The sequence below is a fragment of the Hyalella azteca genome, unplaced genomic scaffold, assembly GCF_000764305.2.
Source record: "Hyalella azteca isolate HAZT.00-mixed unplaced genomic scaffold, Hazt_2.0.2 contig8765, whole genome shotgun sequence".
NCBI lineage: Eukaryota > Metazoa > Arthropoda > Malacostraca > Amphipoda > Hyalellidae > Hyalella > Hyalella azteca.
Genome location: NW_025938850.1, coordinates 97,124 through 119,943, shown reverse-complemented (window position 1 = coordinate 119,943; position 22,820 = coordinate 97,124). Strand labels below are relative to the sequence as shown.

General features: G+C 37.3%; 2 protein-coding genes across 3 annotated transcripts in view; both read right to left on the bottom strand.

The window, feature by feature from the left end:
- Positions 1–13,329, bottom strand: part of LOC108675597 — a gene marked incomplete at its 3' end in the record, with an annotated part of 28,831 nt that extends 15,502 nt beyond the window's left edge. Inside the window, exons 1-5 of the mRNA XM_018163623.2 lie at positions 13,147–13,329; positions 12,228–12,357; positions 7,490–7,649; positions 7,140–7,341; positions 4,997–5,155 (exon numbers count right to left, since the gene is read on the bottom strand). Coding sequence (XP_018019112.2) covers positions 4,997–5,155; positions 7,140–7,341; positions 7,490–7,649; positions 12,228–12,357; positions 13,147–13,269 — 774 coding nt within the window. The remainder of the gene's footprint in view (positions 1–4,996; positions 5,156–7,139; positions 7,342–7,489; positions 7,650–12,227; positions 12,358–13,146) is intronic.
- Positions 13,330–14,349: 1,020 nt separating this feature from the next.
- LOC108675613 lies at positions 14,350–22,291 on the bottom strand. 2 transcript variants are annotated; one of them, XM_018163643.2, is made up of 9 exons: positions 21,906–22,291; positions 21,447–21,542; positions 20,657–20,723; positions 19,956–20,112; positions 19,043–19,304; positions 16,140–16,292; positions 15,764–15,911; positions 14,967–15,098; positions 14,350–14,590 (listed from the first exon to the last, which is right to left on the bottom strand). In XM_018163643.2, exons 1-9 carry the CDS (start codon positions 22,017–22,019, stop codon positions 14,526–14,528), a joined length of 1,194 nt encoding a protein of 397 aa, XP_018019132.1. In that variant the 5' UTR covers positions 22,020–22,291; the 3' UTR covers positions 14,350–14,525. The 2 variants fall into 2 exon arrangements, with proteins under 2 accessions (XP_018019132.1, XP_018019140.1); XM_018163651.2 differs by having other exon boundaries at positions 15,791–15,911.
- Positions 22,292–22,820: the final 529 nt, after the last annotated feature.

The following is a 22,820-nucleotide window of genomic DNA, read 5'->3' as shown; positions in this document are numbered from 1 at the left end:
CCTCGCGTGTTCTCCAATCTCTTCGTTTTAACCTCACTAATGTTCATACTAATGAACATACTAGTACACCGATCTTACTACGAAATAATATCAATAATTTCGATGTTACAAGGGCTGAGGACTATACTCAACGTACATAATCAAAAACCCAGAGGCTCTGTAGTATAGAAGTTCTGTCTAAAGAAGTTTTCCACGGGTAGTGACGCCTTCAATTGACCCTCAGTACCTATGCCATTTTTTCTTGAAGTCCTTGTTGTCAATCAAAACTTCCGTCATTTTTATGTAGTCAGATTTTCTAGAAGATCTACGCTAGATATGGATTTTGAATAGAAATATAAAAGCGAAGAAAACTCCACAAAAATTCAGCATTTCTCTATTGAAAACGTTTCGGAGACCAGCTCCATCGTCAGTTCGATAAATCTAGAAGATTCTAGATTTATCGAACTGACGATGGAGCTGGCCTCCGAAACGTTTTCAATAGAGAAATGCTGAATTTTTGTGGAGCTTTCTTCGCTTTTAAATTTCTAGAAAATCTGCGATTCAAGCAATCTAGTGACATTATTACTAGATTTTGAATTTCGTACACTGAAAAATTCCCCGGCGAATTGAAAAAAAACGATTCCCTGTTTCACTACAATTGCATAATATGCTGACGTCGTCGTTCTCAATGAACGTCTATTACATCTTATAGATAAATTCGGTCTCCAACCTTTCCTCTTGTAGCACTGCATTGTCGCTTATCGAATATTAGAATAATATTTGGACTACGCGATCATTTTTTACCTTAAAGAATCATTTCATTGATGCCATAAGCCATAGATCGATTCTAAAGTAATTTAAATGCTGGAAAATATATCAGTTCAGATTGAAGTTTATACCCAGAGTTGCCTCATACATGACAAAATAATTTAGCTATATACCTTAACCTCGAAGGAATTGTATTGCCAATTTCAGGATTTTTCAGCTTACAATAACTTGGATAGTTGATCCGTAAGAGGATTTGGTTGAGGTGCCAGGGCGCAGGTTTCCATATTTCTTCAGAAATTGGTTGGCTGCGGAACTTTGCCAACGACTCGTTGGCTGGCTGAGAATCTTTCCACTGCCATTGAATTAATTATTCATTTAATTAATATTTATTTTTTTATTTCTTAAAGACTAGCATCTCATTTCAATCGAACTATCGTCAAACTCGTGTTTTAATAATCAGAATTTAAAATGGGCTCGCAGGTACAGGGTGGAGCAGAACCGATTGAGCAGTTTTGAAGCGAAATAAAAGAATAATGGAGATACATAAAGAAGAAAGTTTATTTTCCTCGAGGTTAGCATAACATACCATTTAGAATGTTTATGTTTTGAAAATAATATCAATAAGATGGTGGCTCACACAGCCCGAATGTTACTCAATATTTGAGTAACATTCATGTTACTCAAATCACGTAACATTCATGTTACGTGATTTTGAACGCATGTTTTCCGGACGGCTGGTGTCTCTGATGGGTGACTTACAGAGGCCTGCGAGGTCACCTGATTTGAGCATTTGCGATTTCTTTCTTTAGGGACATTCAAAAGAAAGGGTGTTCAGAAGTCGCCCTCACACCCTACCACAGCTATAAGGGAACGGATTATTGCAGAGGTTATGGCCATACCTCGCCATATGTGTGAACGTGCTGTAGGAAATTTCCGAGAACGACTACAACAGTGTGTTGCAGCTAACGGCCACCATCTTCCTGATATTGTTTTCAAAACATAAGTATTCTAAATGGTATGTTATGCAAACCTCGAGTAAAATAAACTTTCTTCTTTATGTACCTCCATTGCTCTTTTATTTCGCCTCAAAACTGCTCAATCGGTTCTGACCCACCCTGTACAATTACAACGCTGGAGCACAATATCAACAACATGCAGTAAAAATAACTTGCCTATTTTTTGTGTGGTGAATGATAGCCTTCGTGCCAATTATTCTATTCCGCTTTCGGAGTTGATTAAAAGTAAAATGATATATTCATTTGCCCCGTACATCTTACGACACACTATATGTTTGAAACGTTTTAGGAGAAAACTCGTCTCATCCCAGGCGTAGTTGTAGGGCACAACCTACCTCGTCCGAAGTGTAGTTGCAGAGTTGTAGGGTACAACCCACCTCCTCCCTGACGTACTTGTAGGGCACAACCCACCTTGTCCCTGGCGTAGTTGCGGGGCACAGCCTACCTCGTCCCTGGTGTAGTTGTAGGGCGCAACCCACCTCGTCCCTGGTGTAGTTGTTGGGCACAACCCACCTCGTCCCTGGGGTAGTTGTGAGGCACAACCCACCTAGTCTCTGGCGTAGTTGTAGGGCACAACCCACTTCGTCCCTGGTGTAGTTGTAGGGCACAACCCACCACAGCCCTGGTGTAGTTGTAGGGCACAACCCACCTCGGCCCTGGTGTAGTTGTAAGGCACAACCTACCTCAGCCCTGGTGTAGTTGTAGGACACAACCCACCTCAGCCCTGGTGTAGTTGTAGGTCACAACCCACCTCAGCCCTGGTGTAGTTGTAGGGCACAACCCACCTCGTCCCTGGTGTAGTAGTTGTATGGCACAACCCACCTCAGCCCTGGTGTAGTTGTAGGGCACAACCCACCTCGGCCCTGGTGTAGTTGTAGGGCACAACCCACCTCAGCCCTGGTGTAGTTGTAGGGCACAACCTACCTCGGCCCTGGTGTAGTTGTAGGGCACAACCCACCTCGGCCCTGGTGTAGTTGTAGGGCGTTAGGCGGTTGCCGACCTGTCTCTTATACACATCTAGATGTGTATAAGAGACAGCATCACGACTTTGAAGTTGGAACGCATCACGACTTAAAGTTGGAACGCATCACGACTTAAAGTTGGAACGCATCACGACTTTGAAGTTGGAACGCATCACGACTTAAAAGTCGGAACGCATCACGACTTAAAGTTGGAACGCATCACGACTTTGAAGTTGGAACGCTTAAAGACTTTAAAGTTGGAACGCATCACAACTTTAAAGATGGAACGCTTAAAGACAGTGCAATCTTTAGTATGTAGGTGCTATTAAATTCAGGTAGAATGCATAAGTAGTCGTCCGATATATAGTTAATCAACCCTACAATGGTTAGCTGAAACAACTTAACTTAACTAAACAATATTAATAAACAGCTTTTAATGGGTTAGTATAGTAGCTTAAGTGAAAGGAATCTAATTTTTCCACACTATCAGCAATCACAATTTTTTAGGTTTTTAAGTTTTTTTTAACGCAGAAATCGCCATTATATATTTCTACTTTGAGGGTTTTCTTCGAATTTTAACACTTCATTGTTTATTTATTCGCCAAAAATGCTAAGAAAGAAAATGAAATGCAGATGGTGGTGATCACAGCCATCGGCAGGGATCCCGCTCTCACTGTCGAGTCTGAAAAAAAGGAAAAATGTATATCTAATGTGTTAGATGCAAGAAATTATCCACTGTTTGTTGTCTTATAATTTTTGATTAACATTTTACATGCATTGAGACTAATCGATAATTATTTATTAACGGAATAATTTCCATGGAAGAGTTGAATAGTAAAATATCGTTATAAAATATCGTTTTTAGTCGCTTTACAGTAAAATTTTTATTTTCGGTTTCAGATCAGAACTCAATCACTTTGAAACTTGATTTTATTTATTCCAGCTTACACACCATATGTATAGTACACAATATGTCAATTGATTCAAAGAGCATGGAATTTATACTGAAACTCACTTTGGACATCGAGGTTCCCGAGAAGTGAAGTGCCGTTTCTCGTAGTAGTTGTTTTGGTAGCAGCACTTGAGGTAGTTGTTGTACCAGAGAAAGAGTAATCAAAATCACCACCATTATTTGCACCATAAAAATCATCACCATTATTTGCGCCATTGAAACCGTCTATTTCGAAAGTAAATTTATATTTGGAAGTTGTTGTGCTGGTCGTATCAACGCCGAGTTGTTCCTGGGAGGAAAAATCAACTGAAGTTGTTGAAGTTGCTTTTAAGGAAGAATCAACCAAAGTTGTTGAAGGGAATTTATATATGGAAGTAGTTGTTGTGCTGGTCTTATCAACGCCGAGTTGTTCTTTTGAGGAAGAATCAAAAGAAGTTGTTGAAGATGTAGAGGAAACCGTTATATCCTGTGAAGCGCCGCAGTTATGGAGTTTAGCGATCTTGAGTACGTCGAGCTGATGAAAATATAATGCATTAAATAAATTAATGGTCGTTATAGGCGCTTTAAAACACCCGTCTCCTCGTTTGATTTTATAATGATAGACCAAGTTTTTGCGTTCTAATACTTTTGAAGTTGAGAGTAATTTTACTACACATCTCTTTACCATTATTTCTTATTTGTTTGTTCGTTTGTTTGTCAGCTTTAAATCTCATAATCGATATTTAACACATTTCTAACTGTCCAAACGATCTGAAATTTTGCACACTTGCGTAAAGTCGTAGACAATGCTTGAATCAATTGATAGAATAAATAATGTAATAATTTTTAAACATTTTTTAATATTAAAATAATTGAAAAAAAAAATAATTTTTTTTTTAATATTTAAAAATAGAATAAGAAATTCAATGTACATGTGGTAACATCGGACTCTGGCCCCATTGTAATTTTCTTACGCATATTATTAATTTTTTAAATATACTCGGAAAATTTGCGTGGAAAGTTATTCGCAGAAACTTTTTTGGCAACGAAATTTATTGAAATTACGCTCCTTCGTCATTGAGCTTTTCCTTGGGAAATGCAAGCAATATAAATTACGAACAAACGAAGGAAAATCTTATATTTTTATGATCATTATTCTTAAACATGAAGTTCTAGCTTGCACCATTAAATCTAAATAAAAAATTGTTGTGTTCCGTTATGAAATTTTCTTATTCCCTAGCAGCAATTTATATACAAGCAAATTCATATTAAATGTTTAAAATTAACAACACGTTCCAGACCACGAACATCTAGGAATAATTCCAGCCCTAGATACGAACCTTACTCAGGCGGCGTTTCATGGTCTTCGGGACTGGGCGGTTGGGATCTTTGGATGCAATTCTGACCTTAGCCAGCTCCCAGGCCAGGTCCTCAGAGATGTGAGTCGCTGACTCGTAGTCGTATTCTTCAGTTATGAGGGAAAAATAATTCTTCTGGTCCTGTAAAACAGTAATTAAACTATATTGACATCCAACACATAGAAGACATGGTCGAATCGACCGTCAGCTGAGATTATAACAAAGTCACTTTAGATGTAACTTTAGCAATAAGTTAGAAAAAGTTGTGTTGTGCTGTAATGTTATCTTGAGATGATTTAGCGACCTAGTTCATATCATGGTTGAACATCGCATTCAACCATGGTTCATACATCGCTGGATTTGTAGCACTACTGGCTTGATTGTTCATGATGTTGGGTTTAGTTCCATATTTTTCGACCACTCTAGTCTTCACATCGAGAAAGTCATGAAATTTGTGTACACTTAACTTGTACTTGTAAACAATAATTATTGAAGAACTACTTAAAGGTGAGTGCGTAACAATATTATCTACCGTATTTTTTATTTTATTAGTAGTTTTATCAGTATGTATAAGTATTTTTGATATTTTAAGACTGTTACATAAGTTATTCACAAAAAATACTATTTAACAATTTCATGACAACTTTCGCCTAGAAATAAAGTTGACTTCAGCCCAAACGTTTAAACAAATCATGATAATATCATTAAATTTAGAAGACAGACAAAATAGGTGCAACTCTTCCACAGAGGAAGATGATGTTGAGATGATATTAGCGTCTGATGGGCGAATCAACAACTTTTCTGATCCAGAGGAAATATTACAAGAAGAAGCAGACATACAGTAAATCTGTTCGTAGGCCCAATGATGAAGAAACACAAGTTGAGTTGAAATCTGAAGACTTTGCTGTTGATAAATTTGCAGTTGTTAAATAAAATGGACAGAAATACCCTGGAAATCTGTCGGCTTATATGAAAAATGATATTCAGTTGAATGTATTGAAAAATAATTTAAGTTTTCAAGCTGGAAAGAGAAACAATATCGCCTAATTTACCACCTGCTGGATGTTAATCAGAAGATAAATCCAGCAAAAATAACTTCAAAGAGGAACCAGTTCCATGTACCAAAACTAGGTATATATGTGTGATATAAAATGACTATTTTACACTGTCAGATACAATACTTTTCATTAAAATGGTGTTTGTTTCATTAATTTACTACATTATATAGGGGAAAAGCTAATAAATTCGATGTTAATTAAATTGTATCTATTCTAACTTTAAGCCAACAAATATCTAACTCAGGTTTCATATTATTTAAAAGTATGGGGCAAAGTTTCCCCAATTAAAGGTTTCATAATTTAGCTCAAACATTAAAAACAATTTATGATAATATATTGCAAAGTCATTGAGAGTCTCAATAGGATTTAAATTTGATAATTAAAAGTTTGTTTGCACATCTAGATACATTGCCAATTAATATAATAACACTCTTAGGATATTTAGCTGGTAAAACTATGGAAAAGCGTTAAATTTGGGCCAATCTTTCCCTAGCTGGTGGTTTCCTAATCGCTGAATAATCAAAATTTTCCATCATCAATAGACGCTGATTGTGGGAGAACGTGAATCCAACTCGTCGAATTCACATCATAAAATATTAAGATGTAGTTTATAAAATCATCCTGTCACTCTTCGCACGGATAGAGTGTAAAACTTAAAAAATAACACTTCATAAAACACCTTGTAGATCAGGTTATGGCACAAAATTTAACGACTTTGGTTTGGAGTTTAGACGATATGTCTAAAACATCTCTTTCAATTTGAGAACTCAGGCAAGTTCATCCATTACATTCAAACTGTACACGAAGATATTAAACAAGAAAATTATACTTATTATAATTATTAATCAATAAATGCTCTGCTCTCAAGAAAAAGCTCATCAAGATTTCGAAATCATATGCTCTCACATCAGTCAGCTATCAGGGTGCATACAAAGTACTGTCCCCGTAAGAGACCTTCGTTGAACCATGATTCTCAGAATTCTAGATAATCAACGTTCGAAATCTTATCTTCAGTTTTCTTGAGTAATTGTTTGATTATTGTCTACTATTGCAATACTAAAATCTACCTTCCTGAAGACTTCCATGTCACTGTCCCTGCTAGGTGTTAGTGTGATGTACTTGTCGCGCTGGTATTGATTGTGTTCAGCCGGGAGACCCGCGAAGAACGCGAGGTGTCTCAGGAAGCCAAATTTCTCCACGTCTGATTTTCTAATGTTGTAGTCGTAGTTCCTGTCGTCAGAGGGCATTCCCGGCGTCACTACCACAGAGCTGGTTGGAAATATAGTGTGCATGTGATCAATTTGCACAGATTACCCCTTGAAGTGAAAATGTTAATATTGGACAGACAAGTAATTTAAATACCAATTTATCACGAACTTTCATGGAACAAGAAATTCTAGCCCTAAATATTTCTCACAATATTTGTCGCGGCCGGCTATACTCTTCGCGACGGTCGTTCCATGAGGGGCGCACCCAGATGCAGGGTTGGTAATGCTGACATCCATAATCGACCGGCACGCAGGATTGGCTGTTGAACTGCGCTATGTCATCGCGGATGCGCTGTTGTCCCTCTTTTGCTGCAAACAATTGCATGAAATAAATTCTTTGAGGAAATAAAACATTGGTTTGGGAAAAAGTTAGATTTAAGTGCGGAAGAGATTTTGCGTAAAAAAACTGCGCTGTGACTTGTCCACGCGACAACATTTCTTCTCGCTTTGAATCACCGACATGTGGAACAGCCTCCCTGATTACATCGTTGGCGCTCCGAGTATGAACAGACTGGATAAAGCTATGGAAAATATATGTTCAGATGTGAAATGCCTGGCACCATATCGAACCCGGTGGAAGTCTAGTAGCTACTTCAAACTATCGTCAGTCATGAAAATATCCGGTCAAATGACAAGATATTAGATCTATGAACAAGGCACGAAAAGTTCAAGATTCTGCGACAGGCTACATCAGGCCTACTCTTTAGCGCCGACATGACTATGTTATGTTATGTTATTAGAAGGTGGCTTAAATTTTACGCATTTCAACCATGCCTAAAACTGCAGAATTTTCTGAATCATCATGAAAATCAATTATTCAGCAACACGGAGATGGTTTGTGAAATATTAAAATTTCATCTGAGTTAAATATCGCACTTTCGACAGTTGGTGATACTGTTCGGAGGTGGAAATAATTCCATCATTCGAAGAGTGCCTCGTTCAGGCCGTCCTACAAAAATGTCTGACAATACTTGGAGTTTAGTTCGAAAAGTAGAGAATAATCTTCGACTGCCTCGTTCTGAACTGGAATGAGACTTGCAATCAAGTAGGACAAATGTTTGCACAAATGCAATTAGGACAGTTCTTCGAGAGAGAATATTCCACTCTCGGTCACCAAGAAAAACCCCTCTCTTGACGGAAATTCACGTAAAGAACGCCGGAATTTTGCTAAAGAACATGTGAGTAAACCTTCAATCTTTTGGGATAAAATATTATGGTCAGATTAGACTAAAATTGAGTTGTTTAATCAGAACTGTGCCAGTCTAGTTTGGAGACAGAAGAACTCCGCGTTTCACCCTAAGAACACCGTCCCAACAGTGAAGTTTGGAGGTGGCAGCATAATGCTTTGGGTTTATTTCTTTTCTGCAGGCCCTGGGGAATTGGAAATCATGAAAGAAAGATCGATGAACTCCGAAATATATTGGGGCATTCTTGAGAGATGTTTCGTGAAGGCAGCCGAAAAATTGAACCCTCCTCGAGGTTGGATATTCCAACAAGACAATGACCCTAAGCACACGGCTAGTGCAACTCTTGAATGGTTTCAAGAGAGGGGAGTTATTGGAATGTCCAAGCCAATCCCCTGACCTCAATCCAGTTGAAAATCTGTGGCGAGAATTGAATATGAGGATACAGGAGAGAGATCCAAGTAATCTTATTCGATTAAAAGAAATGCGCAAGGAAAAGTGCTCTAAAATTCCTATTAGCATATATGTTAATCTTGTGAACAAGTATTCCAATCGATTAGGAGCGGTTTTGGCTGCTAAAGATCAAACGAAAAAGTATTGAGTGAATTTGCTCACTATGTTTTGGGTACTTTTTGAATCTTAGCTCTTGCACCATTGTAATTATCAAGTCAACATTTAATGACATTGTTGTATTGATATATTTGTATTTCTAATATAAACTTACATGAGAATAGTGTTTGTTTGTTATTTTGTTGATTAAGTTTTAAGGGGTGCGTTTGGCCAAAATTTTTGAATTTTGGCTTTTCCGGTTTTTAGTCTCATCTTAAAGCTGACATTCTGCTCCATCCAACGGTACCAAAATCATCTCTGTACGCTGATTTACGCGTTCATGACTGATCGCGAAAGGGTGGGGGGTGGTGGAGTTCTTTCACATTTAAGATAGGCGGAAATTCCCGGTAGCATACTTAAATAACTATTCCACATACGATGTGCTTCAGTTATCCGCCTGCAGTTGTACGGGTGGGTTCGCGTGTCGTCGTTCACACCATCCTTGACAGGAATTGAGCTCCAGTATCGCCTAGTCTTGCATTCTTGCCACCTTGAACGCTTATTTCGAGGCGCCCGGGACTTTGTCGAGCTCTACTGAACAATTAACTTATTGTCACTGCAAACCTATCTCCTCCTAGAGTTTTCCAGTTACAGCGAAGAGACATATACCATTCGATTCGCAAATTGAAATATCTAGAGATTTGTCGTAGTTTTTTTTCAATTTCGTTATAGTTTTGAAAATATTTTGACAAAAGGGAAGGGAAATTGGGGAAAATCGAAAAATTTTCGAAAATTTTGGGAAAAATGCTCCCACATCCACAAAAATTCGCAATTCGAAAAAAAACTACGACGAATCGATAGATATTTTGATTGCGAATCGAATGGTATATGTCTCATTGCTGTAACTTCAAAACTCTAGAAGGTAATAGATTTCTACAGTACCCCCTTTTATGGCCGTTTTCTAAGAATTTCACGTTCTCTTTCATTTTTTTCGAAAAATGGACATGAATAAAAGCTGTCTTTTTTTCGGTTTTACTTATGTGTACCAAGTTTCAGAGTGATCAGTCTGTAAACAGCCGAGATAAAATTTTGCCCAGACGCTCCCTTAAATAAAGTTTTTCCTTTATGTCGGATACTTTTTGCACCCACTGTACATCAGACTTGGAATATTCACATGACATAGTAGGAGATTAAAGCTGCGCAGTGTCAACGCGGATGGGCTTCTCTGCTACAGTAGCTGTCATCGTAAGTACGTTATACATTTTTCTTACAGAAAACATGTAGTTGCCATCATCGCTAATGGTGGAAAATGCTTTAAAAGAATAAAAATTATGCTTGAAGATTAATTTTTTCATTTCGTTGGGAAACGCAGGCTTACGCAGCCGTGCACCACCAAATTTGTGCATCAAACAGCGCTGAAATATAAATATGAAAGATCCACCAATCAGGCCGGAAATGGAAATATGCCTATAGCATATTTCCAGATAACCACCAATCAGCCGCGAATTAAGCCATGCGTCAGCAACCAGCCCTCGACATCATCTTGCTTCAAATATTAGGAGCTTTACGCCACCTTATTCTGATGCGAATAACCCTGAGTGTAATGATCGTCCACCACTGAACGTTGGTTGCATCGAATCATCACAGGTGTCCCAACAATAGCGAGGTTAAAATGAAGAGTCCAGGGGGACGCCTGTCGGAGACCACCATTGCCGTGCTTCGAATGGACTATCATGATCCCTTTCCACAAGAACGTAGCCTATAACACTTCTTGACTGTAACATTATCAGCCGCAAGCCACCAGACAAATCACATCCATTGAATTAGATCAATCAGCCCACAGGAAAGTAGCCTGACGCAGTATGGCCCAGCATCGTCTGCCAATACGAGAAGAAAATTTACACCACCCGGACGAAGCGCGCCGGAGCCTTACCACCCGGACGAAGCGCGCCGGAGCCTTGCTCTCAATATGATGCCCGTCAGTATCTGTCCAGTGTGTCGAATCAGCCTACCATCGAACGGCCACTGGTCGAAGGACGATAAATTTTGGAACAGAACTATGCTATCTGAAACGTAACCCCAGATGCTACGAGCTAAAAGTTACGTAATTTAACTAAGATGTGGAAGTCACTCGTCGAAGGATGATAGATTTTGGAACAGTACTATGCTATCTGAAACCTAACCCCATATGCTGAGCTAAAAGTGACCGTCTGGTGGTGCACGGCAATATTCATGCAGTTCCACTGGCGAGCTGGGCTGATTGGTCGCAGTCCATTTTCCGCTAGTTACAGTTCGAGCTAAAGTCAGGGTATGAAGTGATGATTCGATGCAACGCTCAGTGGTTAACGATCATTACACTCTGGGCTATTCGCTTCAGAATATCGTGGCGTAAAGCTCTAGATATTTAAAATATGATGTCATGGGCTGGTTACTGACGGATGGCTTATTTTGCGGCTGATTGGTGGTCATCTGGTAATATGCTAGGCGTTCCTTTCAGGGTTGATTGGTGCATAAATTTGGTGGTGCACGGCTGCGTTCCCTAAAGGCTCTGTAGTATGGAAGTTCTGTCTAAAGAAGTTTTCTACGGGTAGTGACACATTCAATTGACCTTCGGTACATACCCAATTTTTTGTTAAGGTCCTTGTTGCCAATCAAAACTTCCGTTATTTTATGTAGCCGGACTTTCAAGAAGATTGACACGAGATATCGATTTCGAATTTCGTATACTGAAAAATTCCCCCTTCAAATTGAAAAAAAAACGATTCTCTGTTTCGTTACAATTGCCGATTATGCCGACGTCGTCGTTCGCAATGAATGTCTATTTAATCATAAAGATGTATTCGGTTTCCAACCATTCCTCTTGTAGTGCTGCACTGTCGCGGACTTTTAGTAACACAGTCACTGAAGTGCCTTGAACGCTCATTGAATATTTGAATAATATATGGACTACGCGATCATTTTTTACCTCAAAGAATCGATTGATGTCATAAGCCATAGATCGACTTGAAATTAATTTAAATACTGGAAAATATAGAAGAACAGATTGGAGTTAATACAAAGAGTTGCCTCATGCATGACAAACGACAAAATCATTAAGCTACAAATCTTAACCTCGAAGGAATTGTATTACCATTTTCATAATTTTTATGCTTACTATAATATTGACTTCCGATATGTATGTAGATTCTTCCGCGGCGCCAGGGCGTAGGTTTCCACATTTCTCCATAGGTTTGTTGGCTGCGGAACTTCGCCAACGACTCATTGGCTGGTTGAGATTCTTCCCACTGCCATTGAATGAAATAATTATTTAATCGATATTTATTTATTTCTAAAAAACTAGCGTCTTGTATCAATTGAATTATCGTTAACTTGTTTTTTAATATTTTGACTATATGCTTACGTACATGTACAATAACAACTCTGGAGTACAATATCAACAACACTCAGTAAAAATAATTTTCCTATTTTTTGTGTGGTGATGAGTAGCCTTCGTGCCAATTACTCTATTCTGCGTTTTAAGTTGATTAAAAGTAAAATGATACCTTCATTTGCCCCGTACGTCTTACGAGACGCTATATGATTGTTACGCTTTAGGAGGAAACTCGTCTCGGCCCTGGTGTAATTGTAGGGCACAACCCACTTCGTCCCTGGCGTAGTTGTAGGGCACAACCCACCTCTTCCCTGGTTTAGTTGTAGGGCACAACCCACCTCGGCCCTGGTGTAGTTGTAGGGCACAACCAGCCTCGGCCTTGGCGTAGTTGTAGGGCACATTAACCCACCTCGGCCCTGATGTAGTTGTTGGGCACAACCAACCTCGGCTCTGGTGTAGTTGTAGGGCACAACCCACCTCGGCCCTGGTGTCAACCCACCTCGGCCCTGGTTTAGTTGTAGGGCACAACCCACCTCGGCCCTGGTGAAGTTGTAGGGCACAACCCACCTCGGCCCTGGTTTAGTTGTAGGGCACAACCCACCTCAGCCCTGATGTAGTTATAGGGCACAACCCACCTTGTCCCTGGTGTAGTTGTAGGGCACAACCCACCTCGGCCCTGGTGTAGTTGTAGTGCACAACCCACCTCAGCCCTGGTGTAGTTGTAGGGCGCTAAGCGGTTTCCGACGATAGCGAAGGGCATGCCTGCAGGCTTAGGACTCAGCGCACTGCACAGCTGCGCCAACAGCGGCAGTAGCAGGGGTAACATCTCTAGAATTACGTATTCACAGAAGCTTTCTTTACTCGCTAATTTCAATTGAATTCCCTACAACAGTGAAATCTGTGAGATGTACGTATATTTATTAGGTTAAGGACCATACGGGTCACCGTTACTTATTAAAATCCGCTACTGTATTATTTCATATTCACATTGTTTTCTTTAAATGTGTTGCAGCAATCATTTTAAATTGGCTTTCGGCAACATATCCATAATTATGTCCACAAGTTACCTTTTCTCTCTATTTTTAAACTGAACTCCCTACAACAGTGAAATCTGATAAAACTACGTAGACTGTACGTTTGTAGTCTTTTGCAGTGTTTTATTCTAAATCATATTGTGTCCTTTTAATTTGCAACTGCAAGCGAAAAAAATTGTTGTCCAGAATACTAAGTTTCGCTGCGGATAGGATATTTACTCGACGTTAAAAATATTTTGTTTCAAAGTATGGTTATTTATGGTCATATCATTTTCAATTCTTGAATGAATCCTACATGAATCCACCAAATTATGATTAAACTTCGCCCCAAACATTCATCACTCCTTACAATAGCAATGCCAAAACGTTAATGAGATTAAAAGCTCGCGTAATCGACTTGCAGCCAAGTTCCACAACTGTTGATTACACATCAAAGCAAGATACGTCAATACGACGTCTTGTTTCTCCTCGTTGAAGCGTTGCATGGCGTAAACTTATGTTGAAATGCCTCGGTTTTGTTGATATACGCAATCACGCATTAACTGGAATAGCAGTGGGTCTCAGGGAAACATGCTATTATATGACATCGTGGAACGACTTTTAAATTAGAATGATTGTGAGTGACATTTTTTATTCAAATAATTTAATTCAAATTTGAATCGTTAAATATTAATTTGATTGCGAACAAACTCTGCTATTAAACGGTTACAAAATAAAAATACAGAGTTCTATTTTATTTATTAATTTGTGTGTGTTGATATTTGCTCACTTAGACGCGAACTGTGTCGAAAAATTTATGAATATTTTATACCTATTTGACTGCACCAAATTTTGCGCCAGGGAAGTAAAACAGGATTTTTGGCAATACGAATGTAATTTTTTTCCAAGCGACTGTGTGGAAGTTTTAATATCCGGACAGCACGAGAACAAATTTAAGGGATAGAGTTTTTACTTTTTTAAGTAGGCGATACTCCTGATTGAAACCGATCTTGAAAGAATTGTTTAATTTGAAATTAGAATATATCGTAGTTATATTCACAATTGTATTTCAGAGTGAGAAGAGGATCAGCACCAGCACTGACAGGTTGAGGGTCGCTGCGGACGCCTTCAGTCCTGTAAGAAGTTGCAGGATTCTGAACACGTTTGGAACATGTTTGATTGAAAACACGTAGAAAGAAAATCTCTCGAAAACATATATATTGGAATCATTTCACTTACAAATAACATGATCTCATATATTTTCAATCATTTATATACATAAATATATACGTTTATCCTCAGATAATCGTTGGGTTATCTATAAAAACTAGAAATGTACTTCCTTAGAAGTTCCCCATTGTCTCAATTTAGCAGCAATAATGTCACAAAAGCAATTTTCTCTTTTAATGATATTCAATTGAATTATGGTCGCATAATTGAGCTTGATGTGTCATTAACTTAACTCCCGCTAACAAAACATATCGAGTATTTGTTCATAAACACAACAAACCACAAACGGATGCGTAGTTTCTATCATCGATATGAATCAGGTCTTGTTCAAGCGGATCTCCTCCTGGTCCTGTATTCGTGGCCATCTCGTTTTCAGAACTAGCAACATCATCCGGAGCCATCGGGACCAATCCTATCGGTATAAAATTCAGGAGCTATCGGGTATAAAATTCCATACAATTCATAAAATATAGCAGTACTTAGTATTTAAGTCTATCTAGTTTACATGGCTTTATTGATGTTCGCAAATTACTGGGAAATGCGTTGCAGTGAATTTTTGGCGGGGTATAAGTTCGAAGCTTGAATTTCAAATGTTATCTCATAGCTAAGAAACTGAACACAAGCTCCAAGCAATAAAATACCTCCAAAGACTCGTTTGTTATTTGTTTTATTACTAATATATACTGCCCAAGCACGCATCATTTTATTCTGCATGTAATTCAACATATTTTTGGCACTATATATTGAAAATAAAATGTACGGTTTCATTTGGACAGCGATTTAATAACGCTAATGGATCTGAAAAATTTTCACGAACGATATCTTATCTCTTCATATTTATAGACATCACTTTTTTAATAATGTTGCCTAAGCTCATGAGATTTATTAAAGTATTTTGGTGTTAACCGAACTGTTATTCCCTTTCTGAAAATAACAGTCGCGTTTATTTTAAGAAAATAAATAAACGATATACCACGATATAACAATAATGCACGATATAATAATTTAAATGTCCCAAGAAATTTCAGAAACAGATGAGCGCAAATTTATACCTATATTAGTTTTACGGTGTTTTACCTTGTCGTCGGAGCATCACTTGCTTACCCAAAAAGGCCTGATCAGGAGAGACTTTGCTCGATTTTCTCATTTGTTGATAGGTAAATTTTATTCCTGATTCCGGAAAGATTTTACCGCAGTACAAGAAGTTCACTTTCGCTGCGTCCATCTGGAAATATAAGTAACAATTTTTATGAAGCTGATAATAATCAATTTATACATGGTTCATTAAATTTAAGCCGCTACCATAAAACACAAAATTTGGCATTTAAAATTGCCATAACTCAAACACCTGAAGATGTCTCAAACGGCAACCGTCTCACATAACTCTGAATACCATGGTAAAGAAGTACGTTTAAAATATAATAAGCAAAGTAAACGTGAAACAACTGATGACCTTGGACATTTTTCCCGTGTACGATGACCTCAAGGTGGAGTTTCGGTGGCGGGACGACAGCGCGATGTTCCAGTATCGCGCTGCGGCAGCGGACATTTGCGTCGCCGACTCCGCGTCGTAGCTGAACATTCGGTCGACAACACTCGGTACGTTCTGGACCATGAGAAGAAGGCAGGAGATGGCATTAGTTACACTTTAACAAAGAGGAGAGTGACTTAGAAATTAGTTAATTTGCGGTGGACCACTACCGGCACATTCTGGACCTGTCTCTTATACACATCTAGATGTGTATAAGAGACAGGCCATAGATCGATTCTAAAGTAATTTAAATGCTGGAAAATATATCAGTTCAGATTGAAGTTAATACCATACATGACAAAATAATTTAGCTATATATCTTAACCTCGAAGGAATTGTATTGCCAATTTCAGGATTTTTTAGCTTACAATAACTTGGATAGTTGATCCGTAAGAGGATTTGGTTGAGGTGCCAGGGCGCAGGTTTCCAAATTTCTTCAGAAATTGGTTGGCTGCGGAACTTTGCCAACGACTCGTTGGCTGGCTGAGATTCTACCCACTGCCATTGAATTAATTAATCATTTAATTAATATTTATTTATTTCTTAAAGACTAGCATCTCATTTCAATCGAACTATCGTCAAACTCGTGTTTTAATATACAGAATTTAAAATGGGCTCGCAGGTACAGGGTGGAGCAGAACCGATTGAGCAGTTTTGAAGCGAAATAAAAGAGTAATGGAGGTACATAAAGAAGAAAGTTTATTTTCCTCGAGGTTAGCATAACATACCATTTAGAATACTTATGTTTTGAAAATAATATCAATAAGATGGTGGCTCACACAGCCCGAATGTTACTCAATATTTTGAGACGCATGTTTTCCGGACGGCTGGTGTCTCTGAGGGGTGACTTACAGCTAGTGGCCTGCGAGGTCATCTGATTTGAGCATTTGCGATTTCTTTCTTGAGGGACATTCAAAAGAAAGGGTGTTCAGAAGTCGCCCTCACACCCTACCACAGCTAAGGGAACGGATTATTGCAGAGGTTATGGCCATACCTCGCCATATGTGTGAACGTGCTGTAGGAAACTTCCGAGAATGACTACAACAGTGTGTTGCAGTTAACGGCCACTATCTTCCTGATATTATTTTCAAAACATAAGTATTCTAAATGGTATGTTATGCTAACCTCGAGTAAAATAAACTTTCTTCTTTATGTACCTCCATTGCTCTTTTATTTCGCCTCTAAACTGCTCAATTGGTTCTGACCCACCCTGTACAATTACAACGCTGGAGCACAATATCAACAACATGCAGTAAAAATAACTTGCCTATTTTTTGTGTGGTGAATGGTAGCCTTCGTGCCAATTATTCTATTCCGCTTTCGGAGTTGATTAAAAGTAAAATGATATATTCATTTGCTCCGTACATCTTACGACACACTATATGTTTGAAACTAAATGGCAATAGTTACACTTTAATAAAGAGGAGAGTGACTTAGAAATTAGTTAATTTGCGGTGGACCACTACCGGCACGTTCTGGACCATGAGAAGAAGGCAGGAGATGGCATTAGTTACACTTTAATAAAAAGGAGAGTGACTTAGAAATTAGTTAATTTGCGGTGGACCACTACCGGCACGTTCTGGACCATGAGAAGAAGGCAGGAGATTGCATTAGTTACACTTTAATAAAAAGGAGAGTGACTTAGAAATTAGTTAATTTGCGGTCGACCACACTCGGCACGTTCTGGACCATGAGAATAAGGCAGGAGATGGCATTAGTTATACTTCAATAAAGAGTAGAGTGACTTAGAAATTAGTTTATTTGAAAATAACACGCGGTCGACGACACTCGGCACGTTCTGGACCATGAGAGTAAGGCAGAAGTTTGCATTAGTTACACTTTAATAAAGAGTAGAGTGACTTGGAAATTAGTTTATTTGAAAATAGCACGCGGTCGACAACAGCACGTTCAAGACCGTGAAAATATGGCAGGGGATGGTTTAGTTACACTTTAATAAAGAATAGAGTGACTTAGAAATTATTTTTTTAATATATTCAATGTATACATTTTTATACATGTTGAATAGTATATTATTAAGAATATCTTAGAGCAGTTGAAATGTGTTCAAATTGGCTCAGACACTACAAGTGTATAGTGAGAAAGCGTGAAATGCAATACAAGATTAATTCACTTAGAGAATAAGGAAATTGGTCTTACTCTCTGCCTATAAATTATTTAACTAAGTAGCAATTACTGGTAATCTTATTTAAATAATTTATTCAATATCGTTACGATTAAAAAGTTCGAGGATTACGGTTCATTCATGTCCCTAAAACTATCAAACTTGCTCACCTCAACATTTACGTGCTGCTAATCGGATACAAAAACTTTAAATTGCAAACATTAATAAGTAGGAGCATCTACCGATCTTGAAGTGCAATTTCTATTTCTAGATAAAAATTTATAAATAAAAATTAAATTCGTGGACGATAAAAATTGAAAATTAATCCTTACCAAGACAAATGCGTATGTAAACATGTTCCCCGACTTCCTGAAGCCATGCTGTAAATTTCTAAACAAAAATTAAATTCGCGAACCTAACCTAATAAAATTGAAAATTAATCCTTACCTTGACAAATGCGTATGCAAACATGTTCCCCCAGCTTCTTGAAGCCCATGCTCTAAATTTATAAATAAAAATTAAATTAGCGAACCTAACTTAACCTAACCTAACCTAATAAAAATTGAAAATTAATCCTTACCTTGGCAAATGCGTATGTATACATGTTGCCCAACTTCTTAAAACCCATGCTGTAAATTTATAAATAAAAAATTAAATTCGCGAACCTAACCTAACCTAATAAAAAATGAAAAATAACCCTTACCTTGGCAAATGCGTATGTATACATGTTGCCCAACTTCTTGAAGCCCATGCTGATGAACATGTCTCTGTCATGGCGCACTTCCTGTCGTGACAGGCCAAGAACCTGCAACACGTGGCCCAGGACGCCTTCTCTCTCCACGTACGAGTTTGGCAGGAGTATTTGAACGACGCGTTTGGGATCAGGAGGGGTGTTAGGGCTCTGGACTTGGAATAATGTTGTCCTTTCACTCGGCCACGCAAAGCCTGGAGTGAAAGGTCGCGAACTGGAACATAGAAGAATTTACGAATATAATTAAAGTAAAGAATGGGATGAATTGTTCTTTAGGTTCAAGAACAGACTAGACAAGGCCATGCCGGAGCATATGTTTAGTCTTAAAATGCCTCGTACCCTACGGAACAATTGATATCTAGAAGCGATTTTAAATCTACCGTCAGTTGAAAAGATTTGATCAAAAGGCCAGTCTAGTCAAGAAAAGTACAAGAATCGGCGACAGGCCTATCCAGGCCTATTCTCTAATGCCGAAGATACTATACTATACTACTATACTAGTAGTTATAGTTTCACCTGTGGTGAATAGACTCGTGTATTAGAATGGTAACTGAAGTCAGAGTTAGGCGGTTTATTGTCGCGAGTAAAAGCAACGATTCTCTGTAAAAATGCACGTTGATTGCATTTCGTAAAGCCATGAGTGAAAATACTTGGTCAATAAAAGGAGGGTTCAGGTTTTAAATGATTTCTGCTAAATTAGTTGATGCAACATCAAAAATTTTGATAAGCACTTTGCAACAAATTTTCGCTAAACAGAATGATATCATGCAATGATGTATTGCAACAAAGTGAATTGTGAATGAGTTTATGTCATGCAGATTATCAATATAAATTCCCATAATTAGCATATACCTAATTAACTCACTAAATGAGCCCGAGGTACTTCAAGGTGAGAAAACAATGATTCGGCACAGGCCTCAACTTCAGATAAAAGTCTTGGTCGACCAGCGGGGTGAACTTTACACAGGTTTTCTCCGAGAACTGTTTTAACTCGGCATTGATTTTCTGAAGTGCCAAAGATGCTGGTGAAAAAATTTACCAATTAATTCTTCCACTGAACTGCGAAGAAGAAAAACAGCAAACTTTCGACAGAAAAATAGTTAAGGCACAAAATTTAATCCTACAATTCATATAAACAATTACTCACTGGTGAAAGCTTACACTGTAGGATTAAAATTTTCAGAATAGAAATAAACCTTGACAATTTACGTAAACATTCATTCAAAGAAAGTAAATTCAGGATATCTGAAACCATATATTTATAACACCTACAACGGTCAAAAGTTTGTCAAATAAAACTGACTTCGAATACAAAACATAAAATCATTACATTTGTATATTCCTGTTCACCTAACGGCAGTAATTAACTTTTAATTAAAACAAATTTTGTAGAAATGGATTTCAATGCTATTTATTTACGTCTTTGGTTTTGCTATCAATAAGCCGGAATATAATCATTTGGCATAAAATTGCACACTATTTTTGCACACTAAATATGAGCCTCGAATATATTCTCTGAGAAATAACTTAAAAAAATCTGTTTAAAAGTTTCATAAAAATACTCACAGAAGCCATCGCTGATCACGTACGGTATGACAGAGGAAGGCCAGAGCTCCGGCTCAAACCCTTCTCCCTGTGACGACAAATGATGAATAAAAATGTGTATGCAATATTCAAATTAAATTAATTTATTCGATATATATAATATATTAATAAAAATAATAATGAAAAATGCTGTTTCTGCATGAAACTCAATTCTCACCTGTGTTTCCCAAGAAATAATAGCAAATTTGGATTAAAAATTTTGTAGTTATCATGCTAAATAGCTTATGGATTTTTTCTAATAATTACTGTTATATTAACAACAGCACTAAATAGAGCTATTATACAAATAATTGAAAAATAGAATGTGCGTATTATCGTTTGAATGTCTAAAGTAATTCGATATTTGGGAAAATATAAATCTAACAGTAGTAAAAAAACTAGAAATGCGAAACATTAGAAGTGAGTATATAAAAAATAGCGATGCCGTGAGTGAAGAAAAATTAAAAAAGAATTCAATTGAATTCTCAAGAACTTTCATAACAATTTCGTCACTGAACAATTTTGAAGCTAAGTCAGAAGGAAGACGTTCAGTACCTGATATTGCGAATATTTATTTATTATTTATATTATTATTATTTAAAAAATCAAGGATCAAGGAAGCTAGAATTAATGCTCGTAACGGTTGCGAAGAAATTATTTAGTATATGGAAATATAGAAATAGATATAGGAGATAAAATTATAGATAGATATAATATATAAAAACAAAAAATATACCTATATTTTAAATAGAATAAGAAACAATTTACTGACACACGTGACGCTGGGATTCCGCGGCCTGTAAGCCACAAGGAACTCTGCGATAGCGGAAAGCTTCAATCCGCTGGTTTGCACTGCATTCCGCACCACCTAATAAAAAACAGGAAACAGAAGAGAATACTGAACTAAACATAAGCATACAACTATCTTAAAAAAATTATTTCCAACTAAATTTGCTGATTTGCGAAAGAATCGGATTAATTTAGTAACAAAACCAATTGTCTTTACAATCGTTCGGTACATCAATGAAGAACTGCCTTTAGGCAAGACGAAATTATTGCAAAATCATTGCAGGCGTAGAATTGTTATTGTTAATGAATAAGAGAAATTTGTACGAAGCTGAGTATTGTTTCTGAATGCTACACTGCCTTTGGGAATGTAATATTCATTGCTGCTCAAGTCTCGGCTATTTACGAATGTAAAATTCAATGAAGAAAAATTTCTCCATCTCACCTCCGTGAAAGGAACAGAGTTTAGCGGTTCACAGTCTTCACTTGAGTGCACGAAATTCTTCACTTCCAGTAAACTAAATACTAATAGGAAATTGAACAATGTTTGTGAAAGCATTTTATTTATCACGAGGTCATAAAATTTTGTCACATAATCAAAGTTATGATTAGAATCGTCTTGCTTGAATATAATTAATGTGGATTTGATTTGTGTTCTTCAGTATTCGCCGGCGTATGTAACTATGAATGATGATTGATCTAGAATTCTAGATGAAGGATGCAGGTATTTTCTTTGAGTTGTAACTATATATATTTAATATGTAAAAAATAAGTTACTCGTTAGCTTGTAATAAATTTTCTTTACACCGGTGATAGAGATGCTCACTGCGCGGTCGCTTGACGCAAACTGCATTATTCATTTATTTTTTACGGAGGTTTTGAAAACAGTCGTTACAAAACAGGCTGTTTTCTAGGATGGTTGAGAAGAAGCTTTCTGCAGAAGATTGCGTTTTAAACTTTATAATTTAACAATAATTGAATACTGTTTTAGAGGTGACAATTTACTAAGGTTTCATGTTGAAAAAACTATAAAAAATTTTATGATAGAAATTATTTTTTAAATGATACTTATCTTTCTGAGAGGTGATACGAGCCGCTACTCTAGAATAATATGTCCGCATAAATTATTCTGTGCGAGTTTATGAACAACTAAACACCTAGCATTTCCTATCATAGGTGGATGTCACGAATAAATGCATATCCTACCGCAGTTGTTCGTAAAATATTTGTTGCTTGCATTTAAAACATAATTTTTGCCCTTCGGCTTTATTCGCTTAACTTATTCTTCCCATGTAACATTGTATATATTTATTTTTAACTTATTATAATCATTATTATTATTATTAATTATTATTTTTAG